The sequence below is a fragment of the Oryx dammah genome, unplaced genomic scaffold, assembly GCF_014754425.2.
Source record: "Oryx dammah isolate SB20612 unplaced genomic scaffold, SCBI_Odam_1.1 HiC_scaffold_21, whole genome shotgun sequence".
NCBI lineage: Eukaryota > Metazoa > Chordata > Mammalia > Artiodactyla > Bovidae > Oryx > Oryx dammah.
The window spans coordinates 75,519,648-75,540,520 of record NW_024070205.1 but is presented as its reverse complement, the minus strand read 5'-3'; the positions used below and the strand labels follow the sequence as shown (position 1 = coordinate 75,540,520).

Sequence of the window (20,873 nt, the reverse complement as noted above, 5' to 3'; positions counted from 1 at the left end):
GTCAACTATATTTTTAAAAGGAAAAAAAAGACCAAAGCCTTTTTAAACAAAAAGGTTACTTGAGGGCTAGCTAAGGGACCTTGAATATTTCTGTCTCAGTTTCCTTATCTGTAAAATGGAAATAACAATACTTATAACCCCATTTTAACAGGACTGAGCTAAGGATTAAATGAGTAAACAAAAACATTTAGCAACTCTCTCTGGGAAGTTGGATTATGTTCTTTTTTTATTCTTCTTTATACATTGCTGTATTTCCCACATTTCCCCAAAGCATATAATATTATCTTAATAAAGTAAAATTAGATTAAAAAAATAAAGAAAAAAAGAACAGTAAACACATCTTGAAAATGAGAATAAGGACATATTCTAAAGAAACCTTTTATGGCTAAGATGTACAATACACTAGCCTCTCTCTAGTTAGTTCACAAATCAAAGGTGTTTCACAAAATACTCTCATCTTACTTCATCATGCAAAATACATACATGCTCCCTATTACAAGGTATGAGTTTTATTGTGATTATAGCAGGAGATATATTAACTAATAAACAATGTATAAGAATTATTGAACATTTAAACTTTAGACTCCAAAACTAGTAAGAAAAAAAATTATTGAAGTGTTTATTATCAATGATTTACGAAGGAAAAATTAAAATCCATGCAGGTTCAACATTTGTTTTGAGTGACACAGACTGATGTAATTTATATACGTCAAAATAGTCTAAAAATTAAAAATTATTTCAAAAGAATAAAAAAAAAGTGTAAATAAGCTGGGTATTCTTCCACTAATCAGTTCAATTTACTACTTACTGAAATCATAAAACTTACCAGCATCATCGGATTCCTGAAATTGTGAATAATCAACGACCTTCCTATTTCTGTAAAAAGAAAAGACTCTAAGCAAGATCATAAAAATATAGGACTTTTCTAAGATATTAGAACACACATTTCTATTTCATAAACAAAATTAGAACTCGCTCTCTGAAATTTATTTTTCAAAAAGCTGTCACCTCAGCCAAAAGAATGTCACATTGTGTTATAGGAAAGCATAGCTTAAAACAAAAGTATTTCAAATGACAATTCTTATAGTGCTTATCTCAGGGATAGCTCAAATATTATCCTTTCCAACAAAACAACCTCCCAGGAGTACATAAAATGGAGAAATGAGCCATAGTACCATATATTCTTTATATACAGAGTCTGACACCATATGCACACAAACCAAAACTGTAAATGTTATTTTATTCACATATATTCCTGATAAATAAGGTTACTACTAATTTTTTTTCACGGCAAAGTGTCTTAGCTTTTAAATATAATACAGTCAGTTATAATATACAAACTGTGGTGACTGTAAGTTAAGCTTTACACAGAAGGGAATGGAAGAAACTGATTCATTCAAAAGCTGTTCTTTGGGACGTCCCTGGTGGTCCAGTAGTTAAGACTCAGTGCTCCCAATGCAGGGAACTCAGGTTCGGTTCCTGGTCAGGGAGCTAGATTCCCTATGCTGCAGTTAAGACATGGCACAGCCAAATAGACAGATAAAGATGCTCTTTATTAGAGAGCATTTGGGGCCACACCTGACAGCGTGCAGATCTCTGCTCCCATCCCACAGCAGTGAAAGCCTGGACGGAGTCCTCCTACTCAGTACACCACAAGGAAGCGCCCCTAAAGAGCATTTATTAAAGGAACAAGTTTATGTATCTGCTTGGCTCAGTGATTTTTAAGTCTCAGTGATTTTTAAGTCCTTTCAGTTCAGTCGCTCAGTCGTGTCTGACTCTTTGCAACCCCATGGACTGCAGCAGGCCCTCTTCCCTGTCCATCACCAACTCTCAGAGCTTGCTCGAACTCATGTCCATTGAGTCAGTGATGCCATCCAACCATCTCATCCTCTGTCATCCCCTTCTCCTCCTGCCTTCAGTCCTTCCCAGCATCGGGGTCTTTTCCAACAAGTCAGTTCTTTGCATCTGGTTGCCAAAGTATTGGAGTTTCAGCTTCAGCGTCAGTCCTTCCAATGAATATTCAGGACTAATTTCCTTTAGGATTGACTGCAGTTCAGGGACTCTCAAGAGTCTTCTGCAACATCACAGTTCAAAAGCATCAATTCTTTGGCACTCAGCTTTAAGTACTTGTGTGTGTGTATGTGTGTGTGAAGTCGCTCAGTCGTGTCCGACGCTTTGTGACCCCGTGGACTGTAGCCCACCAGGCTCCTCTGTCCATGGGATTCTCCAGGCAAGAATACTGGAGTGGGTTGCCATTTCCTTCTCCAGGGGATCTTCCCGACCCAGGGATTGAACCCAGGTCTCCTGCATTCCAGGTGGATGCTTTAACCTCTGAGCCACTAGGGAAGCCCTACTTAAAAGTACTTTAAAAAGTGTTTCTTCCTAGGTAAAGCATCTTTAATATCTCAGACAAATTTAATTCCCATTTTTCTACTTCATATTCTAAACCCAGAAGTTTAACATTTCTGCATTAAGAGAGATATAAGAGCTTCCATGTTAGTATCCAAACAGCCTGGCCTTTAGAAGAACCTTAGATGCACTGTAACTAAGGGGAAATTGAACAAACGAATTGAAAGAACTAGGAGAAACATACCACCAACTACACTTAAACCTAAGCTGAGGACTATTCCTAGTTTTATAGGTTAACACGCTTCCCAGGTTGCTCAATGGTAAAGAATCCACCTAATGCAGGAGACCGGGGTCCGATCCCTGGGTGGGGAAGATCCCCTGGAGAAGGAAATGGCAACCCACTCCAGTATTCTTGCCTAGGAAATCCCATGGACAGAGGAGCCTGGTGGGCTCTAGTCTATGGGGTCGCAAAGAGTCGGACGCAACTTAGTGACTAAATAACAGCACAACAATAGATTAAGACACCATTTAAAAGGAAAATCAGGGCAGTCAGAATTCAAGTATAGGTGCAATGTCTATATAATATGCAAAAATGATAAAGTAGGAGTGAATTCTGAACACATGCTCGGGGCTTAGATGTGCAAGAAGGTACGGCCGCACTTTTTCAAGCTGTTCTGGGTCTCTGTTGTACACAGGTTTTCCTCCACCTGTGGTAAGGGCGCTTTGTGTTATGGCGCAGAGGCACTAGGACCTTCGGGCTTGAGAGCTACAGGCTCATGAGCTGCGGCCCCTGCGCTTAGCTACTCTGCGGCATGTGGGGCCTTCCCAGATGAGGCATCAAACGCGTGCCTCCTGTGCAGGCAGGCAGGACTTTACCACTTAGCCACCAGGAAGCCCTGTGGACACTCTTAGGAGAGAAAAAGGACTCGTAAGGAATTGTGCACTGTTTCTCGTTAGTCTACCAATAATGAATTGTCTTCTGACTTTATTGCCTCAATGAGTCAAGATGCAAAATCATAAAATATATTATAACTATGTTTTAAGAAACTGAGTTTATATATTAAAGATACCATTCTATTAGGAAAGTCAATTTAAAAAACATGACTATTAATTCCACTTACATGAGTTACCTAGTCAAATGCAGAGAGACAAAAAGGGGTGCCAGGGGTGGGGTAGAGGAAGATGGAAAAGTCAGTGGTATGTATTGTTTCAGTTTTATAAGAGTTCTAGAGACTGAATGCGCATAAATGTGAATGTATTTAACGACTGAACCGTACGTTTAAAAATGGTTAAGATGGGGCTTTCTCAGTGGCTCAGTGGTACAGAATCCGCCTTTAAATACTGGAGGCCGGGTTCAATCCCTGATGCAGGAAAATCCTACATGTGGCAGCTCAACTAAGTCTGTGCGCCACAATTATCGGGCCCGTGTACACAATTTCTGAAGCCTGTGAGCCCTAGAGCCTGGGATCTGCAGCCAGAGAAGCCTCTGCAGCGACGCCTGAGCATCCCAGCTAGGGAGCAGCTCCCACTCGCAGCAACGAAGATGCAGCACAGCCAAAAGCAGATAAATAAAATCATATAAAAGAATCGGGGAAAAAAAGTTAAGATGGTAAATATGCTACTTTACCACAATTAAAAAAAAAAAAAAACTATTGGGGAGCTAGTAAATATTCATGTTCTAGCAAAATAGTGATTTTTAATGACAGACACCATGAAAAACAACATTATGAACCCAATGCAAAGACGACCATTTTCTGCATTACTTAGTATCAAAGAAAATGGGACACTGAAGCAGGGGGAAAGGATCCAGGAGAGGGAGTTTTAAACCTCAACTTCTAATAATTATGTGCAGATTCTCAAACTGCAGGTATAATAATTTTAGGTCATCCATGCTGGTAGAATTGCAGCTAAAATGCGGTACAATTTCCAGGGATCGATAGACATATCCTATGATACTGTATAAAGGCAAGTAATCATAATGGAAAAGGATCACTGTTGTTCTTAAATCATTAAGTTGTGTCTGACTCTCTGCAACCCCATGGACTGCAGCCCGCCAGGCTCCTCTGTGCATGGGGATTCTCCAGGCAAGAATACTGCAGTGGGTAGACATTTTCTTCTCCTCCTTCTTCCTTCTTCATATGAAGGACAACTGAATAAATTGGGATTTTTTTAACTTGCAAAAGGGAAAACACATTACATTTGGTGGTCAGATTAAGTATGGGTTCAATATAAAGAACTTTCTAACAGCTTGCTAATGATAGTTACACTTCTCTAGTAGATCCCTAGAAACACTCCTTAGAAAGGAATTATGTAGTGATAAATACAAAATCTGCCAAGAGGAATTCCAGGTTCTGGTTCTAGAACTTCAGGCCAATCACTTATTCTCTGGGCCCCAGTTCCTCAGCTGTTGGAACTGATGACCTAAGTTGCTAGACAGATCTAAAAAGTTGCTCTGTAAAATTAAACACAATTATCAAAGTTTAATGAAAAATATGACTGTCAAATTCAAATAGTCAATGATCCTTTTGGGCATCACACAGCTAAACACATACTGCTGTACCATTAATTTTCTTCACTAATTTGAGCTCTTTGAAGCTAACAGTTATGTCTTATGTCCCCACTGGTGCTACAGAACAGGTAAAAGGTAAGCACCCAAATATTTTCTGAACTTTTTGCTCTTAGGGCCAAATTTTAAGAGCTCTGTTAGAAATCTATTTCTAGAAAATACTCTAGAGGTTAATCATCCAATCTCCTTAAAGTCTGGAGAAGGCAATGGCACCCCACTCCAGTACTCTTGCCTGGAAAATCCCATGGATGGAGGAGCCTGGTAGGCTGCAGTCTATGGGGTCGCTAAGAGTCGGACACGATTGAGCGACTTCACTTTCACTTTTCACTTTCATGAATTGGAGAAGGAAATGGCAACCCACTCCAGTGTTCTTGCCTGGAGAATCCCAGGGACGGGGGAGCCTGGTGGACTGCCGTCTAGGGGGTCGCATAGAGTCGGACACGACTGAAGCGACTTAGCAGCAGCAGCAGCAGCAACAATCAACACCAGGAGGCAACCAAGAATCAGGTTTCTTTTTTTTTTTAACCACCTGGTCCTGCAGCTACCTTGCTTAGAATGCTATGTTATCAGTCTCATTCATATCAGCTACAATATCACCTCTTAACACCTTTAATCCCTTACTGATACTACATAAACCACTGATGTCTGTCTCCCCTTTTAAACGTGAACTTCTTGAGGACAGAGGCGTCTCTCCTTCATTTAGAACATCAGATTCAAGGAAGGTTTGTTGAGTGAATGGATTTGGCCTCTGCAAAGGATTAGGGTGAGAGAGGGCAACAGAAGGGAGGATGTATGTGCCAGTGGAGGTTTTAACCTATCAGACTTTCAATCCCACTGCTCTGAACAACAAAAGAAAATTCAGTTTTCTCCAAACTAAAAAACTTTAGATTTAAGAGATTTGAAAGGGGAATTTCCTGGCAGTCCAGTGCTTAGGACTTGGTACTTTCACCGCAGTGGTCCAGGGTTTAATACTCGGTCAAGGAACTAAGACCTTGCAAGTCGCCTGGCACAGCCAAAAAATTATTTAGTGCATTTTTCTCTTTTTAGCCATGCTGCATGGCATGTGGGATCTTACTTAGTTCCTTGATCTAGCCTCCTGCTTTGGCAACAAAGACCACCAAGGTCCTTAGACCACCAAGGAAGTCCCATATTTCATATCAATATATTTTTTTCTATCCTAGTTTTCAACACAGGAAAACTACAAACATGTTATGATGCCACTGAAAGCACGGAGTCTAAACCACTGGAGCAACTATCAAATGCCAAAACCAATTCTTCAGTGTAAAATGAACATCAAAAACTCACACTGGGAGGACAATACAAAATTTCCAATACAGACATTGTAAAGCAATGATCCTCCAATTAAAATAAATTAAATTTAAAATTTTCAATATAGCATAAAAGTTAAAAACATGGATTTTAAAATTGGGTTTAAATCCTGGGTCTCCCAGTTACTTCCCCTCTTTGAACTTCAGTTTTCTCACCTGTAAGACAAATAACAACACCTGTCTCTCAAGGTTGCTGTGAGTGCCAGGCATACAATTATCCAATAAACAGTAGCCATTATTTCTTGTAAGCACTAACCTGTTCCATCCAGAACACCACTGCAATCTTGAACCCACCTGATTACACAACACTCTTGAACTATTTATCTGAACAGCATGATTAAATCACTCCTCTTAAAAACATTGTGTCTGGTTCTAGTATTATTTAGAAAGATTGTGTTCGGAAGAGTTTGTTGTTCATTTCACTAAAATGCAATGTCAAAATACGTATTTTAACATTATTTCCAACTCTATGATAAAGTTTCCAGTTACCATTTAGGCCAGAGAAAGTAGCAAGTTCGATCAATTTCTATCACTCAAATCACATGGAGTTCCATCTAAATAAGTCTAAAAATTTATACTAGAAAACAGAACTGTAACCCAGTAAGGAAAACAAATGTTTAAAATAGAAACTATAGGAACACAAAAACTTCAATTATGTGCCTGCTCTTATTTTAAAAGCTGATATAATCACTATATTTAGATTCTAGAGGTAACTTGGTTACACATGAACCAATTCTTGGATGACCACCAGAGGGCTTTGAGATAAGTCCTCACTTTTGCATTGGTATAAAGTACAAAACTCCAGTACTCTTGCCTGGAAAATCCCATGGATGGAGGAGCCTGGTGGGCTTGCGGTCCTTGGGGTCGCTAGGAGTCAGACATGACTGAGCGACTTCACTTTCACTTTTCACTTTCATGCACTGGAGAAGGAAATGGCAACCCACTCCAGTGTTCTTGCCTGGAGAATCCCAGGGACGGCGGAGCCTGGTGGGCTGCCGTCTATGAGGTCGCACAGAGTCAGACATGACTGAAGTGACTTAGCAGCAGCAAAATGCAAAAATGAAAGGTAAAGTTGGAAGCTAGACAAAGAACAAGAAAAGATCTATTTTTGGCATCAAAAATGGCTAACTCAAGCAATAGGATTTTTTTTTCTTCCTCTCTCTTGATCATCAACTTCCTTCTACTAAACAACAGTTAAGTCTACCCCCCCCGCCAATATATTTTCTTTCTTATAGCAGCAACCATCTAAGACCAAGTCAATAATATTTGAATAACATTCTAAAGATCAAGTGAAGTGAAAGTCACTCAGTCGTGCCCGACTCTTTGCAAGCCCATGGAATTCTTCAGGCCAGAATACTGGAGTGAGTAGCCATTCCCTTCTCCAGGGAATCTTCTAAACTCAGGGGTTGAACCCAGGTCTCCCACATTGCAGGCAGATTGTTTACCAACTGAGCTATCAGGGAATGAACAGTATTTCAGAGATGAAAATTACCACACCTTTGAGATGATCTCAACTAACCCTCTTAACCTTACAGATGAGAAAACAACGAAACCCCAAAATCTGATGCTAATCTATAACAAACGTTCACGTCAAATTCCAGGCAAGGAAGCAGAACTTTAAAATAGAAACACACATTTAATTGTTGACACCTTAAGCTTTATACTACTTAAAGAGCACAAAATCATTTTCTCAAGGAAAACCAGACAGAACTTAGAAACAACTTACATTGTTTAGCTCATTCAAGCGGACTATCCTTCCATTTGTAACCCTGAAGAAATCACACTCCTCTGGTCAATGCAGGGAAGAAATACCTAGCTAATTTTCTAGAATTTAGTTTATCTGAGTTTTGAGAAACAGCTAACATAGCTCTTTCCACTAATCATGTAAGTGGTAAATATCTAGAACAATGTTTTTCAGTCTGTCAGTCACAACCCGTTACTGGGTCCTGAAGCCAATTTACTGATGTATGCCTGCGAGTGTACTCAGTCACTTCAGTCGGGTGGGTCCAACCCTTTGTGACTCTGTTGACCGTAGCCTGCCAGACTCCTGTGTCCATGGGAGTTTCCAGACAAGAATACTAGAGTGGGTTGCCACGCCCTCCTCCAGGGGATCTCCCTGACCCAAGGATCAAACCCACAACTCCTGTGTCTCCTGCATTGCACGCATGTTCTTTACCCACTGAGCCACCTGGGAAGCCATTCAGTTAGTTCAGTAGCTCAGTCGTGTCTCTCTGCAACCCCAAGCACCACAGCACGCCGGGCCTCCCTGTCCATCACCAACTCCTGGAGCTTGCTCAAATTTATGTTCATCGAGTCATTGGTGATGCCATCCAACCAACTCATCCTGTCATCCCCTTCTCCTTCCACCTTCAGTCTCTCCCAGCATCAGGGTCTTTTCCAATGAGTCAGTTCTTCACATCAGGTGGCCAAAGTATTGGAGCTTCAGCATCAGTCCTTCCAATGAACATTCAGGACTGATTTCCTTTAAGATTGACTGGTTGGATCTCCTTGCAGTCCAAGGAACTCTCAAGAGTCTTCTCCAACACTACAGTTTAAAAGCATCAATTCTTTGGCATTCAGCTTTCTTTATAGTCCAACTCTCACATCCACACATGACTACCGAAAAAACCATAGCTTTGACTAAACGGACCTCTGTTGGCAAAGTAATGTCTCTGCTTTTTAATATGCTATCTAGGCTTGTCATAGCTTTTCTCCCAAGGAACAAATGTCTTAATTTCATGGTTGCAGTCACCATCTGCAGTGATTTTGGAGCCCAAGAAAATAAAGTCACTGTTTTCATTGTTTCCCCATCTATTTGCCATGAAGTGACGGGACAGGATGCCATGATCTTAGTTTTCTGAATGTTGAGTTTTAAGCCAACTTTTTCACTCTCCTCTTTCATCAAGAGGCTCTTTAGTTCCTCTTTGCTTTCTGCCATAAGGGTGGTGTCATCTGCATATCTGAGATTATTGCTATTTCTCCCAACAATCTTGATTCCAGATTGTGCTTCATCTAGTCCGGCACTTTGCATGATGTATTCTGTATACAAGTTAAATAAGCAGGGTGACAATATACAGCCTTGATGTACTCCTTTCCCAATTTGGAACCAGTCCATTGTTCCAAAGTGAAGCCCTTACTGATGTGTAACTAGCATTTTATTTTTTTTTTTTGCCACACAGGTGGGGGATTAGTCCCCCTGACCAGGGGCTGAGAGCACTGAGCCTTAACTACTGGACCGCCAGGGAATTCCCTGTAACTAGCTCTTTAAAAGAAAAAGCAGCAAATAGAAAATATTAGAGAAAATTATACCTAAATAACTGGCCTGAAGCTTGTTTTTGCGTTTGTTTACGTGTAACAAAATTGCAATGTCAAAACTATTGCTTACAGGAACCCCATCAAAAATGTCTTGAGAGCCACTGCTTTAGAATATACTGATTTCCAAAGTAGTTTTCACTTTTACAAGAAACAGTTATAATCTGTGGCCACAAAAGTGTAACATTTTTTTTCCTACTTTAATTCATCTTTTCACAATGCCTTTATTCTCATGCAGAAGTTAGAAATTTTCTTTTCAAGAAAATCACTTTTTTAACCTTAAACACTCATAAAGCCTATCCAAGGTTAGCGGCCTGTGGGGATCAGGGGGAAGGGTGATCAACCACCAGGTACTGGAACTACTGGACCTGACCGCTAGCCCAGTCTTACTCAAAACACACCATCCTAGTAACAGGTGTACTGTGAGGGCTTGACTGAGGACCTCCGTGATCTCCCAAGGCTACTAATTCTAAGAAAACTCCACAACGGAAGTTTCCAGCGCCATGAGATCTGCCTCTTAAGTCCACGCACCAATTGTCTTGTCTAGCTCCTGGTATTACCATGGTCTAACTCTAAACTTTCTTCCACAAATCAGCCCTTAAAATTGATGTGACAGTTTCCACACTTTCCTCCAAGGCTAAATATGAAAATTTCTGCTTATCACTAATCACTATCCACTCTCCCCTTAAAACTTAGGACATTTTACCTCTATTTTTCTCTCAAGATTATTCATGTGCCAAATTTTCTCAGGATGTAAGAAAGTTAGTTCATAGAAGCTGAGATACATAAATTCAATTAAGGGTAATTTCTCACAATTGCTTATCTTTGAGCTTCATGTCTCTTTTGGCTGAGAAATGTTGCTTTAACTGTATCTTATATCATTCTGCTTTTTACAATTAAACAGAATTCAAAACCATTCACAAGATACAAGAAAGTAAAAAATCCTAAATAAAAATTAAAAAATCAAGAACGTTACAGGAAAGAGTTCTCGGTTCTTCAAATGGGAAAAGTAAATTTCTAACTTCTGCACGAGAATAAAGGCATTGTGAATGATGAGCCAGATATATATTAGATAGTTATTACAATTCCCTCCTAAACCTTTTATCAACTTGCTAATATTTCAGTCCAGGTGAATAAATATGAACTATTAGATGGCACTCCTTACTCCCCAAATAAATTCAGTTCCTCCATATAGGAAAACATTTCCAAACATAAGTTTAGTGCAAAAACTATACAATTAGGAAGAGTAAACCTCAAGCAGTTGAGATTAAAGGGGTCTCAGATGAGCACATTACCAAGTAGAGTCCTGTCTGCAGCAAAGTCTTGGAAACTTCAGTGGACTCTTCCAGTTGTCTCAATGCAACTATCAGGGACAAATCTGTAGCCTAAGAAAGTCAGATTTACTGACTCATAAAGATGATGGAACATCAGAAGTGTGGAGCATCTAACCCAACAGGAAAACTGAAAAGGATTTGGAGAAGGGTACAATTTAGGTGAAATTTAAATGAATCAGTGTCTTGATGGGCTCAAAGCACAGTAGGACTGTGTGAAAAGGGGTCTTCATCAGGTTTAGACTGTGAAGTGGACCTTGGGTCCTATTTCTTGGCAAAGAAGTTAAGGTAGATGTCAATTCTGTGCCCAGGAAGTCCTTATTTGAGGCTCTAAAGTTGTAAATCAAGGACAGCTTTTCCTGACAAGCGTGATGTTTCCCTCTAAACAGTGCAACCCCAAGTAGCAGAGTCTGATGGTCTGATTTTAGAGAGCTCAGTGGGAGAGCAGTAGTCAGAAGAGTATTCTAGTTTATATTTACTCATTATTATAAACTATTATAGATCTTTCCAGTTGTAGCTTCTGTGGAAGATAGTCTGTTATCTCAGCCCAATGAATAGATGGCTGGATGTTTACTTCTCAGTGGAGCTAAGTTTAAGAAATTCACTTTCTGGGTCATTTTATCTGGACAGATGAAATCTTCCTGAAGATCACCTTGCTTTGCAGGTAACTGTACAGGTGCACAGTTCAAAAGATACTAAGAAGCACCTGAAAATATAGCCAGTTGAAATGCTCTGGCAACCTAAAGTTTTTCAAACACCTCTGACTATTTAGATACTAGTTATTTCAAAAATATGGCAATGCAATTCTGTAACAATCAGTTCTACTTTCTAGAACCTAGATAGGAATACATTTTTTGAGACAAAACAAAGGGATGCCCCAGTTTGATCAAGTTGTCATGTGCTAGATCAAATGTTTTCTCTTACTGTCTACAATACTGCAGTCTCTTATTTCTAAACTCAACAATCCAAGAAGCCACTTCTTCATAATCCAGAATGATATGTTTATTTCCCTTTGCAGCTAAGAATTTAAAAAGGCAAACAGAAGTAACACTTCACAGGATACTCAACAACTTCATTAAGTTCAAGTGACTCAAGTTTGCAAACTCTATGTGACTGCCTATCATTAACTCTCAACTCCAGAGGCACCATTCACATGGACTGTAATGTGGATGTTAACTGGGTTGGTATCCCAGAGCTACACAGAACGGTGGCCTTGTGTTTTATATTTCTGGGGAAAACAGACCAAAAACATAAGTAAAACCAATCTCCCTTTCTTTATTCCAAATTACTTTCTCCTTACTAATGAGTTGTATTGCTAAATGATTTCAATCACTAAAACTCAACCACTTACCTTAACTTATAACTTCTGTCAAGTTAAATCAACTCCAATTTATTAATCTTAATTTCCTACTAATTGTAGTATACTAATGAGTTTTATAATTGGTGCTGAACCTTTTCAAATGCTATGGTCTTTCTCCTTTGGTTGTTTAATAATATGATGAAATCAGTGAAAGATTCTACATTTTGTTTCTGGGACATATTCTACTTGATATTTTTAATACATACTAGATTCAGTTAGCTATGTTTGGCATTCTTGCATCTATGTGTATACGTAAAATGAGCCCATTAATTTCCTGTGGTGTCCTTTGGGTGGTTTTGGAATCCATTCACTTACTTTGGTCAGGGGAAAAATGCCGACTTATGAACTGTATTCACTTAAAGCCATGCTATTTTCTTCCCACAAAAGCCTCACACTACTTCAGTGAGTTTTCCTCTGCATTCAAGTGTTCTTTTCCTTTAATGAACCTCTTCGCATGTTCTCTTACTCTTGCCCCCCAACTCTCCTTTTCTCCATTCACACCCCTCCCCAGCTTACTCTAAAATTGGTCGTGTCCACCAAAGTCCTGCTATGAACTAAACGCCTCCAAAGATGGCAAAGTGTGCTGCTACCACGTGAGTAATGCCCCGAGGCAGTGACTCACAGAACTGATCACACTGGCTTTGGACTGGCCACAGTTTCTATTGGAATTCCTGCTTCCTCTTAACGGTTAGGTCACCTTGGCCAATTTATCTAAGTTTCAGCTATCTCACATACAAAATAGGGATAATATATATACTTTGCTTAAAGGGACAAGATTTTTTCCTAAAATTAAAGGTTGAGAAAGGGACTGCACTGTTAAAAGGTCCATTCTCTCATCTATGATTTGGAAATTCAAAAAGTTCTGAAAACCAAGCTTTTTCTTAATGTATATGGTGGTAAACATATGAGGGGCAAATGAGAGGATTTTTAGAATTTTAGTGTGAAAATTCCTAGGTTTTACCAGAGATTAATGTGTTTCATTATAGAAGCACTACCCCAGACTGGTGATAGTACATTATATATTCAGTATAGGAACCCTGTTACTTCTTTTTTTTAAATCTTGCTACCTGCTTACAAGTTTTGAAAATACTGAACTCTCAAACACATATAGTCCCCAAATGGTTTCAAACTAAGGATTGTGGACCTGTAATACATTTGGTGTGTCATCAAATACAATACAAATCTGGAAGAGACTTAAATAAGTAAGACTCATGAAGCCTAAATCTACCTTTACTATTATTTCTACACCTTAGCTCCTTGACTTCAAAGTTATCACTTCAAACAGATGGTACTGGACTAAGCTGAAGTTCTAGTTGTTTTTTTTTAAAAAAATGCTTTTAATTCACTTATTTCTGAAAGTTAAAGATGGAGTTGGAAAAAAACACAGATCGCTATTTAAAACATTTTGGCCATGTATTTCCCCTCAACTATTTTCTATATAAATCTTAACCACCGGTGCCTACAGAATGCACTCACCATTAGAGATGATTAAATAAAGTCACATTTGCCCATCTTCATGCCAAACACTTGGAAGGAAAGAGTGGTACCACAGAATGAATGCCAGCATTGTACTCAGAAAATCTCAGTTCAAATACTGGCTCTGTTTGATAGTTCTGTGACATTGAGTAACGTACTATTGTAACTTATTTTGTCATCTGTTATTTTAAAAACTGTTCTATTACAGGGTGATAAGGATAACACAAGATAAAGTGAAATCCTCTAGTGGAGTATGTGATTCTGTATTTATACTTAGTAAATGTTTATTTATTTTAAATGTTTATTTAATTTCTCTAAAATCAAACTTAAAACACTTTTTTTTTTTTTTTGGCTGTGCCACACAGCTTGCAGGAGGATCTTAAGTTCCCAAATAGGGATCAAACCTGGGCCATCGCAGTTAAAGCATCAAGTCCTAAGCACTAGACCACCAGGGAATTCCCAGCGTTGTCTTATTATAGTTTTCACATTAAATATATATATGTTGGGAAATGTTTGAGTATTTAAGTGTTGTTACAAAATTAACTCCTCCATTATTCAGGCTTTGCAAGTTATGTGAGATATTTTGGAAGGTAAAGTCTACAAAGAGTTTGTCTTTTTAGAGGAAAGTGACATGTAAGTTAACAATGTACAGATTCAAGGTTAATAAAAATCACACTTTCACATGCACACACGCACACCCTGGACATAGAGAATAAGATGAGATACAAGGAACCAGGCTCATCTAAAACCACATTTATTAGTATATGACATTTTTAAGTATCTTCCTGTGTCTACCTGGGGGCTTTCCAGGTGACGCTAGTGGTAAAGAACCGGCTCGCCAATGCAGCAGGAGACGTTAAGAGATTTGGGTTTGATGCCTGGGTAGGGAATATCCCCTGGAGAAGGGAATGGCAGCCTACTCCTGTATTCTTGCCTGGAGAATCCCTTGGACAGAGGAGCTTGGCCAGCTAGTCACAGTCGACTTAGCATGGTGTATACTTGGTATCAAAATCCAAACTATCTAAAATTTTCAGGTTTCCAAGTTTTTCCCTTTAACAGGCCGTTTTGAAACTAATTTCCCGGTAAGAGAGTGTCTTTTTTAAAAAAAAAAATTAAGAAATCCAGACACATTCCAAACAAAATTCTCTTTGAAAATAAAGCAATTTGAAATCTTGGAAAAGCTGTTAATTTTCAACAAAAGTATAAACAAGACCAAAACTATTTTTATCAGTATGTAAGAGCCTATGCTTTCACATCTAACTTTCAATGTTAAAGGTTCTTTGCAATCTCAAGTACTAAACAAAAAGAGGCATGATATCAAGTACACTTACAAGATGAAGAAAGGAGAAATAGATTGATCTGAGTGACTTGGGAGTATTTTCAATAAGAGGGGATCTCTGGAGAATACACCAAGCCGAATTTCAAAAAACCCACTTTCTAGTCTGGGCAAGTCAGTAAATCTGAGCTTTCTTTTTCATCTTTTACAAGTAGTAGCATTTTTAGTCCCTACCCCAAAGGATAAGAGTCATAAAAACAAAAGTTCAAAGTGTCATATAGTCAAGTAACATCAATTCTTATCTGGTAGAACATTTATGTGGAAAGGGGGAGGATGAGGGTAAGCAGGGCTGGAAATTAAGAAATCTAGGTTCTAGGCCCAATATTGGCATGTATTAGCGGATGACGCAAGGCACTTCACTTGTCCAGGTCCCCACATAAAGTCACTTGCAAGATGAATTTGCCTCAATTTCTTTCTGGCTCTAAGACTGTAATTTTATGCTATAAACTTGAATCCAAGACCTAAAATATTTGAGCTCTCATTTATATGTGAGTCATATACTATAAAAGGTGAAGAGAGCAATACAGCCTGAACAAAACTACTTAGATATGTGTGGCGCACACATCTGTGGAAAATCCTGCCGTAGCTGATCAATTCCACTCATTTGGAAACTAGTGTCAAGCAGCCATTAGTACATTTCTAACTCTTCTTTAAATGCTTCGGTTAACATTAAAACAGTCAAAAACGTAAACCAGAAAACCCTCAAAATTATATACAGGCCTAAGGACAGAAACATATCCCTAAAGAAGCTGCAAAGACACTTAGCCAACACGTGCTTTTTTTGGTTTTTGGTTTGTTTTCAAACGAAGTTGATCATTCTGATACTGGGTCAACATCTGTAATTTTTGGTTACATTCCCTAGAGTAAACAGATTCAATTACACCTTGAAATAAAAGCACTTCCCTAAGACAGAACTTTTTTATTGCAAATTTAACAAACCACCAAACTCAAGTTTAATTATTTCTGCTTTATTATTGATCAAGAGTACGTAAAAGACTTAAAAGACAGTTACAAAGAGGCTTCATCACTAAATATATAATCAGAAACCAAGCTGCTTGAAATTAATAATTTGAAAGTGACTCAAAAAAGTCTACAATATATTTAACTTCATTCTTCAATTAGGGACAAATAAACACTTAAAAAAATTACTTTTAACATACTAAGAAAAAAGTTGTGCACAAATCCCAATGCCTACCAAAAAATGCATTAGAACGTGCTTAATGTATTTATTCCCACCTGGTGATATTTTTAAAAATCCAAGTTTTCAAGAGATAAAAGATGTTCCTGTCCCAACATATAAATCTGGGGGCACAAACTCAGGCAGAGGAGTTAAGTTACAACAGTGAAAAGTCATCAAAACCTAGTGAACTGCGGTTAGAAGGTAGAGAAAAATAAATCCATTTTCATCACGCAGTAATTTACTTCCAGAAGACAGAAGATCCAATCCAGGTGAAATAAATCTTTATTATGATAATTGTCCTGTTTGTTCTGATCCGAAAGAAAATAGTCTACGAAAATTGACCGGATACACCGGTTAATTATTATGCAAAAAAGTATGCATACTATAATTTGAAATATCGATTCAGACTCCGTGCCAAAATGCAGGCAGAACTCTTCCCGGTGGCGATGGTAAGGTATCAGAGATGCGGGTTGAAATTAAGCAGAAAGGCTGTCAGGTAGGTAGTGAGCACTCTCCTCACGCCCACCCGGAGCGCAGGAGTGTGCAGTCCCAGACCACCACCAGATGGAGCGGACAGTCTAGTCTGGAGACAGAACGGTGTGCAACGTTTAAAAACCCTTTCCGGGGTTCCAAACCTCCCTTTACAGCTCTAGGTCAAAATACTTCCGTTTCTCACAAAACTTGGACTGGAGAAGGGGGAAGAAACTGTTAAAATACCTAAAAACGAAACCTATTTATCCAGAAAACACTACGCCAAGTAGCCAATCCTTACATTGACAGCCTCAAGGACATTATGTTAAAAATAACATTTATTAGCAACAGCGCTCCTTCTTAAGGCCGCACCAGATTGGATTAAGCCACACCCCTCCATAAATGGCACATTCCATACAATAGCCAGGACAGCAGAGGGCGATTCCACCGGGCGCTGGGGAACGGCAAACTTGTTGACAGTCTCAGAATGAAGTCCAACGACTGCCCGACCCTAGCCCGTTTATTATTAAAGTTACTCGGGCGGTGAAAAGATTCAAACACACCCGAACGTGTTCGGCCACGTGAGAGGAGAGCCGGGTAACGGGAAGGACGAGCACTCGGGATTTGGGCCGTGCAAGTTGACCCGCACCTCTCTGAGCAGGGACGATTCCCCGAGGAAGGGCATTTCTAGACGGGAGCCGGAAGCGAACTCGGGATGGGAGGTGCGGGGGGTTACCCCGTTTAGAAAGCCCCAGGCGGGGCAGAGGCCGCAGTCCGCGCCAGGGCCCAGCCCCAAACTCTTCCTCCCGCCTGAGGGGAAAAGAACGCGTCCCGCCCACGCCCGGCCCCGATCCGGGAGGTGGGGCCCTGCAGAGACCCTGGAGGACGGAGGCGGGCCCCCGCGGCAGCGCGGCCCCTCCCGCCCAGCAGGGAGCAACCCCGTCCGCTGGAGAGAACGGGCCGCCTCCCCCCACCCCCACGCGGGGCAGGCGCTCCACGGCGTCTCTGCCCCAACCCCCAATGAGGCCGGGCCAAGCCACCAAGCCCGAGGGGCCGGCCCCGAGGAGGTGGGGCCTGCGCGGGGGCGCCGACTTCACACCCCTCCCCCTCCGGCCCGCCCCAGTGCGGCGAGTGGGGGAGGCGGCAACGCGGCCCCAGGCCCTGCAGCGGCGCGGGGCGGGGAGGAGCCCGAGCTCGGGCGCGCAGCCGCCGCCCCCGCGCAGCCCCGCGCGCCAGCCAGGCCCCCCGCGCTCAGGGGCGCGCGCGGGGCCCGAAAGGGAGGAGGCCGCGCGCGGCGCGGAGAAGGCCGGCGCTGCGCCTCGGCTCCCCCCGCTCCCTCACCACTCACCCCAGCCCCCTCCAGCCCGTTCCAGGCCTCGGACTCCGCACTGACCTGACAGGCCGAGACATGTTCGCTGTCGAAACAGGACCGAGTCGAGGAGCCAAAGACCAGGACCCCCCCCCCCCCGCGCGCTCGGCGCCCCCCCCCCCCCAACTTCGGCCGAGGAGGCCGCTGCCGCCGAGCCCCGAGCTGCTGGCTTCTCAGACTCCGCCGCTCCCTGGTTCAGGGCCCCTTAATCAGACGAGCCCCCCGCTCCCCAGTCTCTTCAAAATGGATGAATCAAACCAGCCGAAAATGCGCCAAAGCCGCCGGACTACCGAACCCACTAGGGCCTGTGGGCTCCGCCCCAGCACGACCGGTCATTGGCAGCTCCTGCCAGATGCGCGGAGCTCATTGGTCCGTTTGAATCATCACGCCCCCCAGGCTCCGCCCCGCCCGCGGAGAGGCCCCACCTCCTCCGTGAGGTCCTGTTTGTCAAGATTCTCTGAGAGCGCACGGCCGCAAAACAAAAATGGTCGCTGCTCGTCCCGCCCCCTGGTTGCCACTCCGGAGTTGCAGATTCGTCTTGGATCGCGCCTTAGGACGACTGAGAAAAAAGATTTATGAAGGGCTCCGTGTTATTTAATGTTAGCTTAATGATACATCATTTCGCCTGTCTTGGTCATTTATAAACTCCACTGACAGCAAAACCTGTGGGCTAGGCAGCTGATTCGTCAGCAAGGGGCTGCTTCTGAATTGGAGGGAAACTTCACAGCTTCAAAAATTTTGACCTTAAACCCACAAGCCCCTTCGCTTTGCTTCACCGTTAGACCTTAGGAGCCCAGCAACTGCTGGAGCAGGGAGGCAGGCTCTCAGTCAAGGAAAAACTTCACCATCAATTTCCATTCTCCATTCAGGACCTTGAGATCACTTCAGGGTCATTAACGTCCCAGTCGTGGACCTCAGGGCCCTAAAAATTAGGAGCAAGAGCGCTGGGCCAGAAGGTTTTTCTGTTTGAACCTCAGGTCCACCACTTAATAGGTGTATAGCTTTACCGCTCTGTGCCTCAGTTTTCTCATATGTAAAATGGGCAACAGTACTGAATTCGTAGGATTGTTAGGGTTAAATGAGTTGATATATTAAAAGGCTTTAGGACAGTCTCTGGAACAGTAAGCGGAATGTAAGTATTTGTTGTTAGTAAATTCATATTCCTAATTCCTTGGTGGGGATGGGGGAGGGGCTGGCTCAAGACTCAAGTCAAATAACTGAGGGTAACGCAGATCGTTCCATTTAAATCTATGAACATTTGTTGGAAGCATAGAACTCTCAGAAGTAGAGCTCAGGATCCCTATGGGAAAGGCCAAGGTTTACCCAACCATTGTAAAACAGACTTCAATCCCTGTTACAGGCAGCCTGTTAATAACCAACTGAAGCCACAGTCCATAAACAAACAAACCAAACCTTTACTATTGCCTCCTGAATGTCTCCCCTTGTACACTCTGGCTTCCCTAAGGGAAAAGAATAGCACAGTCCACCAGTAAAGCGTAAAACAAGTTATATTTTCTCTTCCATGTCACACCACCCTTTCCCCCGTGAATGTTGTTGGTAGTTAAAAAAGAAAGCATACCATTAGTACATTCACATCTCCAGAATATTTTCAACTAAACATTATACTTAAACACTAATCCCCCAGTCCCTCTCTCCTGAGCCCTGGTACCCACCATTCTTATTCCTGTCTTCATGAATCTGACTACTGCAAGGAACCTCACGTAAGCGGAATCATATTGTATTTATCCTTTTGTGGTTGGTTTATTTCACTTACCATAATGTCTGTTCAGGTTCAATCATGTTGAAGCATGTATAAAAATTTTCTACCTTTTAAAGACTGAATACTATGTCATTATATGTATACACCACATTTTGTTTATCCATTCCTCTGTCAGTGGACACTTGGATCACTTCCAGATTTTGGCTATGGTGAATAATTGCTGCTGTGAATGTAATATATAAATAGTTCTTCTAGCACCTGCTTTCAATTTTTGGGAATATATACCCAGAAGTGGAAATCCTAGCTCATACAGTAACTCTATTTTTAATTTTTCTGAGGAATCTCCATTCTATTTTCCATAGCAGGTGCACTATTTAACGTTCCCACAAACAGTGCACAAGGGTTCCGTATCTTGCCAACACTTTTTTTGGTTTTATAATGTATTTACTTTTGGCTGCGCTGGGTCTTCATTGCTGCACAGGCTTTTCTCTAGTTGCAGAGCAAGGGCTTCTCATTGTAATGGCTTCTCTCATTGCAGACCATGGGTTCTAGGGTATGTGGGCTTCAGTGGTTGCAGCACATGGGCTCATTAGCTGCGGTTCCCTGGCTCTGCAGTACAGGCTCAATAGTTGTGGCGCACAGGCTAGTTGCTTCGCAGCATGTGGGCTCTTCCTGGATCAGGAATCAAATTCATGTCTCTTGCATTGGCAGGTGGGTTATTTACCCCTGAGACACCAGGGAAACCCTTGTTTTGGTGTTTTTTGATAGTAGTCTTTTTTTTTTTTTCTGGTGGTAGTCTTAGGTGGATGTCCAAATATGTTTTGACTAAGTATTGTCATCCATTATTGCCACAATTGCCAGTGCAGAGGCTGGCGTGGCGCAGTCACAGGTGACTTTCTTGGAAGCTCTATTAGTAGGTCAGATTGCTGTTATTTAGCAAATACCATTATTTGTTATTGTGAGATGAGGCAGAGGAATTCTTGTTATTCATTTATTAGGCAATGAAAGGAACTGACCAATCTACATATCCAGGCAAATAGAAAGTTCAGAACAGGTTTTCTGGGCCTTGGCACTG

At 41.4% G+C, this 20,873-nt stretch overlaps 1 protein-coding gene across 2 annotated transcripts in view; it reads right to left on the bottom strand.

The window, feature by feature from the left end:
* Positions 1 to 18,413, bottom strand: part of NUCKS1 (nuclear casein kinase and cyclin dependent kinase substrate 1) — a 32,301-nt gene extending 13,888 nt beyond the window's left edge. The window contains exons 1-2 of one of the 2 annotated variants that reach the window (XM_040262964.1): positions 18,103 to 18,413; positions 827 to 876 (exon numbers count right to left, since the gene is read on the bottom strand). In XM_040262964.1, the coding sequence (XP_040118898.1) occupies positions 827 to 876; positions 18,103 to 18,119 (67 nt within the window). In that variant the 5' untranslated portion in view covers positions 18,120 to 18,413. The remainder of the gene's footprint in view (positions 1 to 826; positions 877 to 18,102) is intronic. The other variant, XM_040262965.1, reaches the window with a different exon arrangement.
* Between the last annotated feature and the right edge of the window lie 2,460 nt (positions 18,414 to 20,873).